This window comes from Oncorhynchus keta, chromosome 13, assembly GCF_023373465.1.
Source record: "Oncorhynchus keta strain PuntledgeMale-10-30-2019 chromosome 13, Oket_V2, whole genome shotgun sequence".
Classification (NCBI taxonomy): domain Eukaryota; kingdom Metazoa; phylum Chordata; class Actinopteri; order Salmoniformes; family Salmonidae; genus Oncorhynchus; species Oncorhynchus keta.
The window spans coordinates 23,884,707-23,896,970 of NC_068433.1; the positions used below are offsets into that span (position 1 = coordinate 23,884,707).

At 44.4% G+C, this 12,264-nt stretch overlaps 1 protein-coding gene across 3 annotated transcripts in view; it reads left to right on the forward strand.

Annotated features, from left to right (window-relative positions):
* Nucleotides 1-819: 819 nt before the first annotated feature.
* The window catches only part of svep1 (sushi, von Willebrand factor type A, EGF and pentraxin domain containing 1), a 139,517-nt gene continuing 128,072 nt past the window's right edge, over nucleotides 820-12,264 (forward strand). For all 3 annotated transcript variants that reach the window (XM_052459803.1, XM_052459805.1, XM_052459804.1), the window contains exon 1: nucleotides 820-1,504. In XM_052459803.1, coding sequence (XP_052315763.1) covers nucleotides 962-1,504 — 543 coding nt within the window. In that variant the 5' untranslated portion in view covers nucleotides 820-961. The remainder of the gene's footprint in view (nucleotides 1,505-12,264) is intronic.

Below are 12,264 nucleotides of genomic sequence, written 5' to 3' on the forward strand. Positions count from 1 at the left end.
TGATCACAGCCGCCTGGTGCTGATGTTTTCTTTGGGAATGTTGACATGCTGACAGGCAAGACGCTCCACTGACATAACAATCCTAGTTAGAGAGAGAGAGAGAGAGAGAGAGGAAGAGAAGCGAGGAGAGAGAAAATTAGAGACTGAGAGAGAAGAGAGAGAGACAGAGAGAGAGGAGAGAAAGTGACATAGAGAGGGGAGAGAGGAAGAAAGAGAGAGAGAGAGAGAGAGAGAGAGAGAGGAGAGAGAGAGAGAGAGAGAGAGAGAGAGAGACAGAGAGAGGGAGGGAGAGCAAGAGCAAGAGCAGAGAAGAAGAGAGGAGGGGAAAATATAAAATGTACTTCACGGCTGTGACTGCCCCTGCCCCTTTTCCCTCTGTATCTCTCTCCTTCTCTCTCCGTGTCTTTCTCCCTCTTGCGCTGAACTTTTTTTCAATATTTTTTTTAATGATTTTGGGAGAGGGGGGGGAGAGGGCCATTTGAAACCTGATTGGGTGCTGGAGCATCACACACACACAGGAGCCTGAGGGCAAGAAACTGAGAGAGAGACAGAGAGAGAAGGGATCAGCTGTAGCTTCTCCTAGCGGGACAGACAGACATTTCACTGTAACTGCTCAGCCACACGCCCTCTCCAGTCAGCGCCCTCCCTCGCTAATAGAAAGACCAGATCAGGACTCCAACAGAGAAGAGGAGAGACAGACAGACAGACGGGGCCACAGGACAACTATTTCATCATCATCACTGGTGCTATTCTCTTTTTTGGAAGTGCTTTTGGAGAAATCCTTGTGGAAAAAGTCTGCCTTGCCTGGCGTCCATGTTGCAGTGTGGCTGGAGACAAATGGGAACGTAGGAAAACACCATCATCAAATACTTGTCATCGTCACTATTGGACATCCTGTTTCAAAGTGTTTCATAAGAACCCTTACCTCTGCTGACATCTGGAGCTGACAGGACAGGACAGTATGTCTACAGTAAGGAACCCAGTGTCTATGTGGACCTACATCTTGCTTCTATGGAGCTTCCTGGTTAGTAGGACTTCATCCTGGCCGGCTTCGGAGCAACAGCTACACCATCTCAGCTCCCTCCGCTACGGCTCCGGACCCCCAGCCTCTCCGGCCCTCAACCTCACCCTCTCTGAGAGCGCAGAGTCCAAGGTGGAGCGCCTGGGCCAAGCCTTCAAGAAGAATGTGCGCACGCTCCGGGAGAAGAGCGCACGTCTGGATCTCGTGTTCCTGGTGGACGAGTCGTCCAGCGTGGGGGCCAACAACTTCCTGAGCGAGCTGCGCTTCGTACGGAAGCTCCTCTCGGACTTCCCCGTGGCCCCGGAGGACACGAGAGTCGCCCTGGTTACATTCTCATCCAAGACCCACGTGGTGACCCGGGTGGATCACGTCAAGGCGCCGAAATCACACCAGCACAAGTGTTCTCTGTTTAACCAGGAGATCCCTGCTATCACCTACAGAGGAGGAGGGACCTATACCAAAGGAGCCTTCCAACGGGCTGCGGTGAGTGTCGATGCGTGTGTGTATGTGTGTCAGTGTGTGGAACCTGGATTCTTGTGTGTGTGTGTGTGTGTGTGTGTATACCAGATTTGCATGTATGTGGGTTGTGTGTGTGTGTGTGTGTGTGTGTGTGTGTGTGTGTGTGTGTGTGTGTGTGTGTGTGTGTGTGTGTGTGTGTGTGTGTGTGTGTGTGTGTGTGCGTGTGTGTGCGTGCGTGTGTGTGTGTGTGTATGTGTGTATGTGCGTTGTGGGTGTGTATCCATCTCAAATTCGACATCACTGATTGAAGTGGATTTAACAGGTGACATCAAGAAGGGATCATAGCTTTCACCTGGGTTCACCTGGTCAACCAATGTTATGGAAAGATCAGGTGTTTCTCATGTTTTGTTCATGCAGTGTATATTATAGTGAGCTATGTCAAGAATCCAATATATACAGGGCTTTCGGAAGGTATTCAGACCCCTGGAACTTTTCCACATTTTTTTACATTACAGCCTTATTCTAAAATTGATTAAATTGTTTTTTTCCCCCTCAATCTTCACACAATACCCCATAATGAGAAAGCAGAAGCAGGTTTTTAGAAATGATTGCAAATTAATAAAAATAAAAACGGAAATATCACATTTACATAAGTATTCAGACCCTTTGCTCAGTACTTTTTGATGCAACTTTGGCAGTGATTACAGCCTCGAGTCTTCTTTGGTATGACACTACAAGCTTAGCACACCTGTATTTGGGTAGTTTCTCCCATTCTTCTCCACAGATCCTCTCAAGCTCTGTCAGGTTGGATGGGGAGCGTAGCTGCACAGCTATTTTTAGGTCTCTCCAGAGATGTTCGATCAGGTTCAAGTCCAGGCGGGCCACTCAAGGACATTCAGAGAGTCGATCCTGACTATTGTCCCTGCCTCTGAAAAACATCCCCACAGCATGATGCTGCCACCATCATGCTTCCCCGTAGGGATGGTGCCAGGTTTCCTCCAGACGTGACACATGGCATTCAGGCCAAGGAGTTCAATCTTGGTTTCATCATGGTCAGAGTCCTTTAGGTGACTTTTGGCAAACTCCAAGAGGACTGTCATGTACCTTTTACTGAGGAGTGGCTTCCGTCCGACCACTCTACCATAAATGCCTGATTGGTGGAGTGCTGCAGAGATGGTTGTCCTTCTGAAAGGTTCTCCCATCTCCACAGAGGAACTCTGGAGCTTTGTCAGACTAACCATCGGGTTCTTGGTCACCTTCCTGACCAAGGCCCTTCTCCCCGAATTGCTCAGTTTGGCCGGGTGGCCAGCTCTAGGAGGAGTCTTGGTGGTTCCAAACCTCTTCCATTTAAGAATGATGGAAACCACTGTGAACTTCAATGCTGCATAAATGTTTTGGTACCCTTCCCCAGATCTGTGTCTTGACACAATCCTGTCTCGGAGCTCTACAGACAATGTCTTTGACCTCATTGCTTGGTTTTTGCTCAGACATGCACTGTCAACTGTGGGACCTTATATAGAGAGGTGTGTGCCTTTCCAAATAATGTCCAATCAATTGAATTTACCACAGGTGGTTTCAAATCAAGTTGTAGAAACATCTCAAGAATGATCAATGGAAACAGGATGCACCTGAGCTCAATTTCGAGTCTCATTGCAAAGGTCTGAGTACTTATGTAAATAAGGTAATACATTAGCAAAAAAAAAAAATGTTTTCGCTTTGTCAGTATAGAGTATTGTGTGTAGATTGATGAGGAACATGTTTTTATGTAATCCATTTTAGAATAACGCTGTAACATAAAACAAAATGAGGAAAAAGTCAAGGGGTCTGAATACTTTCCGAATGCACTGTACATATAAAGTGGGTAAAATACTATGTACTGTACAAACAGATGTACAATCTTAATTTGAGTCAGTTTGCTACAGCAGGAAAATAATCCTGCAGCAACAGGAAATGTGAATAATTATGTGGATTATAATTCATGGACATTTTTTTCGGGGTTGATACATTTTTAGTTTTGGGAAATCTAGTCTGACATTTTAAAGTGGAAAATATAAGCCTTTTTTAAACCTCGAATACACTACATTTTTGCATTTCCTGCTGTGCAGAAAAATGATCAGCATCAAAAGATCCTACATATATAGTGTAGCTGCCTCCAAGGTGCAGGGGGTGGCTGGGGTCCTTGATGATCTTCTTGGACATCCTGTGACACCAGGTGCTGTTAATGTCTTGGAGGGCAGGCAGTGTGCCCCCGATATTGCATTGGGCTGATCGCACCACCTTCTAGAAAGCTCTGCGGTTGATACAGCCCGACAGGATGCTCTCAATGGTGCACCTGCAGTTTGTGAGGGTCTTAGGGGCCCAAGCCAAATTTCTTCAGCCTCTTTAGCTGTTGCACTTTCTTGACTACACTATCAGTGAGAAGGGACCATTTCAAGTCGTCAGTGAACTTGAAGCTTTTGACCCTCTCAACTGCTTCTCTGTGGATGGGGGCGTGCTCTCTCTGCTGTCTCCTGGAGTCCACGATCAGCTCCTTCGTTTTGTTGAAGTTGATGGAGAGGATATTTTCCTGGCACCGTTCCGCCAAGGCACTCGCCTCCTCCCTGTAGGCTGTCTCGTCGTTGTTGGTAATCAGGCCACTGTTACCACTGTTGTGTTGTCTGCAAACTTGATGATTCAGTTGGAGACGTGCATGGCCACGCAGTCATGGGTGAAGAGAGAGTAAAGGAGGGGGCTGAGCACACACCCTGTGGGGACTCCGTGTTGAGGATCAGAGTGGCAGAGGTGATAGTTCCCTACCTTCACCAGTTGGGGTCGGCCTGTCCGGAATTCCAGGACCCAGTTGCACAGGCATAGGTTCAGACTCAGGGCCCTGAGCTTAGTGATGATCTTGGAGGGCACCATGGTGTTGAAGGTTGAGCTGTAGTCAATGAACAGCATTCTTACATAGCTATTCCTCTTGTCCAAGTGGGATAGGGCAATGTGTCATCTGTGGATCTTTTGGGGCGGTATGCAAACTGTAGTGGGTCTAGGATGTCAGGTAAGATGGAAGTGATATGATCCTTAACTAGCCTCTCAAAGCACTTCATTATTACTGAAGTGAGTGCTATGGGACAATAGTCATTTAGATCAGTTACCTTCACTTCCTTGGGCACAGGAACGATTGTGGATATGTTGAAGCATGTGGGGAAAACAGACTGGAATAGTGAAAGATTGAATGTGTCTGTAAACACTCCGGCCAGCTGGTCTGCGCATGCTCTGGCTCTGAGGACGCAGCATGGGATGCTGCCTGGGCCGGCAGCCTTGCGAGGGTTAACACGCTCAAATGTCTTACTCAAGTCAGCCACGGAGATCGGGAACATACAGTCCTCATGAGAAGTGTGGGCCCACATCAGCGGCTCTGTGTTGTTTTCCTTGAAGAGGGCGAAGATGGTGTTTAACTTGTCCAGAAGTGAGGCGTCGTGGTTGACTTTCAATTTATAACCCGCAATTGTTTGGAGTTCCTGCCACGTGTCTCGTGTCTGAGCCATTGAATTGCGACTCCACTTTGTCTCTATACTGACGTGTTGCCACTTTGTTTGCCTTATGGAGGTCATAGTTGGTCTGTTTGTAGATGGTGCCAGTCACCTTGCCGTGCCGTGGTTAAATGCAGTGGTTCGCACATTTGGAATTGGGAGACAGAGTGTCTCAGAGTGGGTATTATTGTTGTCAATTATAACACTGGAAATTAGTAGGATGGTGTAGCTGTTGCTCTAAAGCCGGCCAGGATGAAGTCCTACTAAACAGGAAGCTCCACAGAAGCAAGATACAGGTCCACATTGACACTGGGTTCCATACAGTTGCTGGGGTAGGTTCTTTGTTCCTTGTCAATCATTGGCTTATTGGTGAAATCAGCAATCAGACAATATATTCTTTAAGTATATCAATCAAACCTTTATTCATGCAATTGCAGATGAAAGTTGACAACAGAAACACAGCACGCATGTGGAAGTTCTGCAAAATAAAAAAGGGCAAAGTTGCTTTAATATACTTGCAGTCAACCCCTAGTGATGTAACTGCCTACGTCAACACCTTCTACTCATGAGACCAAGCCCATGCATATACAGTTATACAGACTTGCAGGAGAAAAGAATAGTCCAGTGTTTTCTAAGGGCTCAGCAGTAATTTTTCATTCCCGTGTGGCTTACAGTGGTATGTCTGGCTTGTCACTTATCTATTTACTCCCCTGCAGGGGTCTGTGTCTATGTGTCTCTTTTAGCCTTGAGGCGCTTTCTCACAGACACCCTGTTTTGACTGCAATGGCTCACACATGTGCTCAGAACGTTTCTTATAAGAGGCAGAGACTAGAAAATAACTGTGGAACAGTATTTAACCGTATAATATATCTGTGGTCCAGGAACCTATACATGTAGTGGGGAGGGTCTTATAGCCCTTCCCCTTCTATTAATACAACATAAGCATAATAAATTATTATAATACATCAATCATTTGGTGCAGCCCTTATCATGACCCCAAGGTGACCCCCATCACAGTAGACATACTGTCCTGTCCTGTCCTGTCAGCTCCAGGCGTCAGCAGAGGAAAGATTTCTTATAAAATACATTACAGTAAGTGAGTGTGTGTATGCGAGCGTGCATGTATGCGCCCATTCGAGTACCAATGTAAATACCTTTTCCATACTGAAGCCCGGGGCCCTCGGAGGCTCTCATGACCGAAAGGTTTTGAACCGTGCCACTGTCTGTGTAATGGTACTGATGTGCAATTACATGTGCATTGTCGTAATTTAGCAGACACTCTTATCCAGAGTGACTTACAGTAGTGTTCATACTGTTGCATGTGAGGGTGAGATGAAAAGATCGGTCAAGCAGGCAGGCACCAGATGTGCAGTGCGTTTTTTTCTCCATAGGTGGTATACGTGCCATAGGTTTTGAACTATCAATGAGTAATAGCAGTAGCGAGGCATGTGAAGGTGAGACAGACAGAGATCTCAGCAGATGTCTACAGATGTCTACAGGACCAGATGGCACCTTACTAATTCACATTGACATTTACAGTCTGTCTGAGTATGACTAACCCTTGTCTGAGAGAGGAGGACTGTGTCCCAAATGGCAACCTATCCCTACGTAGTGCATTACTTTTGACCCGAGCCCTATGGGGAGTCGGGAGCACTATATAGAGCACAGGGAGCCATTTAGGATGCACTTGAGATGTTGGAAAATATACCTTCTATGATATATCATCTTTTATCTCTGCTGCTCTTTTATACTGCTACTTCAGCAAGTCCTACTGTCGTTGCCAAGACAGCACAAACAGATTTGGGACTAGGGTAAATTTAGCTAATCCCTCTTTTGGAAAAAGCACTGCTGAATAATGTTTTCCATTATTTTTAAAAATCTTTAACACCATATAGCATTGTTAAATATACCCTCGCTAATGGTAATCTGCAAGGGCATCAGGTTGTCACGCTATACAGTTAGCCTAGCAAAGCTTTTGGTAAGGTCTGCATGGAGTGTGTGTGTGTGTGTGTGTGTGTGTGTGTGTGTGTGTGTGTGTGTGTGTGTGTGTGTGTGTGTGTGTGTGTGTGTGTGTGTGTGTGTGTGTGTGTGTGTGTGTGTGTGTGTGTGTGTGTGTGTGTGTGTGTGTGTGTGTGTGTGTGTGTGTGTGTGTGTGTGTAATTGATAATGGATGTAATAACAAAGGCATATTTCATTCCATTGGCCGGTCTGGCTGTTTCTAAAGTACTGCAGAAAGCTGGGATTCATTACTGAGAGAGAGAGAGAAGGCTTTTCCTGGTCCAGTGTAGAGAACGACAGTGCTGTTCTTGAGGATATTTCAGGATATACATTTTAAGATGACTGTCCAGAGGGAGGAGATAGAGGGATGATAGGGAGGGATGAGAGATGGATTTTTTCTGGTAGATTTTTCTGTCCGGGTCGACAGGGCTCTTCATCGGGCTCTCTCAAACTGTGCAAGGGGGCTGAGAGAGCGATGAGTCGGATGGATATAGAAGGAGTGTGGATGTGCATATGGAGATAAATGATTATTATTGCACACTGACAGTGGATGTAAGGACCGTGGGTTTTGTTAAGGACATCATCTCATCTCAATTATGGTGGATCAAGATTTACTATATTTTCAAGTCAGTTTAGTTAATAATAAGTTTAGCTGTTTTCAATTCCATGTGTGTTTTCTTGTGTGTGTGTGTGTCAGTGGCGGTCGGTGCCATTTAAGATGAGGGAGTCTCTCCTTTTATCTAATGTAAAAAAAACTCTACACACAGCTTACATCGTTGACACCATAATACTAATTTTCCCAGTCGGAGCTCAGTTGTCTTGAATGCACTGAAGTCGGAAGTTGGAGATTTCCGAGTTTCCAGTACTAAATTCCCAGTTGTTTTTAACGCGGAAATAATCCCAACCCATACTAGCAATACAAACTAACTGTCATAGCTAGCCAACATGCATGAATCTGCAGGTAGCGAAAGCTAACAAACTAGGCTCAATGTTAGCTAGCTAGAGATACAAATAATATTACTACACAGATCATACACGTAACGTTATCTAGCGAGCCAGCCAGCTAAAGTTAGCTAGCAAGCTAACAGTACACTTTAACTTGAAATGAAAACAACTGTGGCAGACGGCATGGAGAGGTGAGGGGAGTGGTTATTGAGGGGAGATATCTTGCAGCCTGCTGGCTCCACCCCCAAGCCTTATATGGACTTCCTGCCCCAACGAGGCAAGGCTGTGGATCGATAAGTCAAGGTATGCTTGTGGATAAAGGAGGAAGCAGCCTGCACAAAGGGGCAGAGTAGGAGGAGCCAAGTGTGTTATGAAGAGTGGGAGAAGAGAGAGCAATATCTGTGAGATTACCCGTCGTGACCTGGACTGTCGAACTACCGCCCATGTGTACCAGACCAGATTGGCTGAGGACCCGAGTGTGAGGATTACTCCTGGAAAACAGAACAGACAACGAGAACGACTTGTGGACAGTGAGGTGATTGGTGAATTTCCCCCTCTTCCCCAATGTACCAAAATCCCTAATAAACTCTCCATTTGCATTCTATTTGTGCTACTGGTGCATGTTTTGTTATTGAACTTGGTGACGTGGAAACCCAACACCCATGAGCCTGCTACACAACTTTCTGACAAAATTAGAAAATTCTAATATCTGAAAATGTAGCTAGCTAGATTCCCTCTCTGTCATTGATGCCATGGCTGCCCCAGGTGTTTTATACAACAGCCTTCTGTGTTCTCTTTTCAAAGCAATCAAACACCAGAATTTCTCCATCTCCTTAGCTATCATACTCTGCTTCCACCAGGCATTCTACTGATTTAAAAACTCAAAGAACTTCTTCCGTGACAACAACCCTGTTGATCTCCGTTTCAGAAGACTCTATAATGCCTGGTTCAATTAAAATGTTTTTACTTAACCTCTCTAGGCTAGGGGGCGGTATTTTCACGTCCGGATGAAAAGCGTGCCCAAAGTAAACTGCCTGCTACTCAGGCCCAGAAGCTAGGATATGCATATTATTAGTATTGCATTCTTAGTATTTTTAGTAGTGTATTCTTAGTATTATTAGTATTTGGATAGAAAACACTCTGAAGTTTCTAAAACTGTTTGAATAATGAGTATAACAGAACTTATTTGGCAGGCGAAACCCTGGGGACAAACCATCCAGGACATTTTCTTTTTTGAGGTGACAGTGTTTTCAATGCGTTTTCTATGTGGATCTAGAGTTTTAAGGCACTTGATTGCAGTTCCTATTGCTTCCACTGGATGTCGAAAGTCTTTAGAAATTGGTTGATGTTTTTCATTTGTGTAATGAAGAAGTAGGGCTGTTCAGAACGAGGATCGAGTCTAGTGTACCGTTGCGGTTGGGGCGAGCGACCTGAAAGCTCGCTCCACTTTGTTTTTATCCGCTATTTAAAGCAGTTTATCCCGTCTTAAATTTGATCAATAATTTACATAAAAAAATACCTAAAGTTGTATTAGGAAAGTTGTTTGAAATGTTTGGACAAAGATTACAGGTAACTTATTAGATCTTTTGTAGTCATGTTGCGCGAGTTGGAACCGGTGTTTTTCTGAATCAAACGCGCCAAATAATGGACGTTTTGGAGATATAACGACGGAATTAGTCGAACAAAAGGACCATTTGTGATGTTTGTGGGACATATTGGAGTGCCAACAGAAGAAGCTCTTCAAAGGTAAGGCATAAATTACATTGTTATTTCTGAGTTTTGTGTCACGTCTGGCGGGATGAAATATGATTGTTTGTGTTTGTTTGATGGGGTGCTGTCCTCAGATAAATGCATGGTTTGCTTTCATCATAAAGACTTTTTGAAATCTGACACCATTGCTGGATTAACAAGATGTTAAGCTTTATTTTGACATATTGCATGTCTATTTTAAAGAATGTACAATTACAATTCTGCAGTTTGAATTTGGAACCCTGCACTTTCATTGGATGTTGCTCAGGTGGGATGGTAGCGTCCCATCTAGCCTAGAGAGGTTAAATCAGGGATTTCCTCATTGTCTGATTCATTTTCAGAGTCAGAGAGAGTCACCATGGCACGATCATCCTCTAGAAAGTGGAGAGCAGTAGCAACACTTTTGCAGTTCTTAATTAAGGATATTTTCATAAAATCTGCGGTAGGAAAGATTACCTACACATACAGAACAGCTCATGTTATAGACAGAAGTATGCTACATGGCAGACCAATCTAAACTAATCTCTCGGCATGTCCAGCCCATCCATTATCTCAGGCAATCATGGCTAGCGGGAAGCTTCCTGACTTTTTCCATGGCTAAATCAACTAGGCTTGTAATTTAACAATTTTATCCGTATTTACAGATGGCATGCAAGTTTATTGTTAAGGCACATGAAAGTTCACATGTTCAAGAAGCCCTTTTGCCAAAAAATGCATTTTGATTAAAAAAATACATATTTACATTAAAATACCTCTCCTGTATGACATACGCCTAGTTTCCTTAAATGAGTCACATATTAACTTCATCGTCTACTCGCTACTAGAACTAACTCGTTAGTAAACCTGCCACAATAATGCGGTACAGTGTACAGTGTACAGTCATCAGCAAACAGTTTAGCAGTTCCACCAGTGTCCCTGTGACAATTATATAATAATAAAACCAAAAGCTTACCTTGACTTGGATGAGTTCTAGTGTTGGATAATCATAGCCAGCTAGCTAACCTACCCTCATCCACGTCACTTCCTGTTGAACCCGGAATGAGGCAGAGCTCAGTTTGTCGTTTTGAAAGTCTATTGAAAAATGTCTTAGTAGTGAGCTACCTTTTGAGTTTGGATCCTGCGATGCGGTTGGCATCAGTTCCTGGGACTGCGACTATCTGTCCAGTGATCCTGCCGACCAAGGCCGGGACTTGAGGAGCTGTTTGGCGTAGCAATTAGCCTAGCTGCTAGCTAGCTGTCTATCAAGCTAGCAGGGTTTTCGTGAGGAATGCAGCCTGCAATGCAGTTAGCCATTGTGGCTGGGACCGTGGATTGCCCAGGGCTTGTGGCTGTCTAGATCCCTGCTGTTTGTTGTTTTCAATCTTCCCTGTGACCTGCCCTGTCTGGAACTGCTATGTTGCTACCATAACAAACACCAAAGCCACTGAGAGAGAAACGTTGAGGACAGTGGTGTCTCTCTATCACAGGTGAAGGATATTTTAAACAAACAAAAAAAGTTTGACAAGCAGTTGTTAGAACAACAAGAAAATAACTTCAAGAGTTTCGTCCAAATACTTGTGGAGTCAACTAATAAAAGAATGGACAACCTGACCAGAGATGTCCAGGACCTGAAGAACAGTTTGCAGTTCTCCCAGGGTCAGCTCAATGAGTTTAAACAGGAGAACGGCAAGATGACAGCAATCTGTAAGTCATTGAGAGAGGACATCAGTTCTATATCTGAATCCGTGATAACAATGACAAAGAAATCAGATTATCTCGAGGGGCAATCGAGGCGGAACAACATGGCTATGAACGGAATTGCAGAATCTCCACATAAGACCTGGACGGGATATGAGGACAAAGTGAGGGAAATGATCTCGGAGAAACTGAAGATGGACCACAAGAAGATTGAGGTGGGGCACGTCCACAGAACTGGAAAACCCACCACCGGACCAGGTGACAGGCCAAGGCCGATTAGTGGTCAAGTTCCTGAGGTTCAAGGACAAGGTAGCTGTACTGGAAAGAGCCAACACTTGAGAGGAATGTATATCTTCCTCAACGAGGACTATCTGGAAGCTGTGTGCAAGAAGAGGAAAGAACTTGCAGGCATGAAAGCATGTGGTGACATTGCTTAAATCTACTACATCTAATTTGACAGGCTCATTGTAAACCCTCCCTCTTAAAAGACTGGAAGTGATGAGGGAGCCAAGCCTATGGGCTTGTAGTTTCAACCCCGCTGCACACACACACTTACACACATCAACTGATTAATGGTCTGGTGAATGTAGATTTCTTTTCTTGCTTTGTTTACTCTTTTCCATATTATGTCTATCTCTGATAAGCTACCTAGAAAAGGGATGAAAATAGTCCATATTAGTATATGTAGCCTTGGAAATAAATAACTTCTTGGCGCACCCATCCCGTTAGCGGGATCATTTCCGTCAACATCCGTTGAATTGCAGAGCACCAAATTCAAATGAAATGATTAAAATATTTAATTTTCATGAAATCACAAGTGCAATATAGAAAAACACAGCTTAGCTTGTTGTTAATCCACCTGGCGTGTCAGATTTCAAAAAAGCTTTACAGCAAAAGCTATCC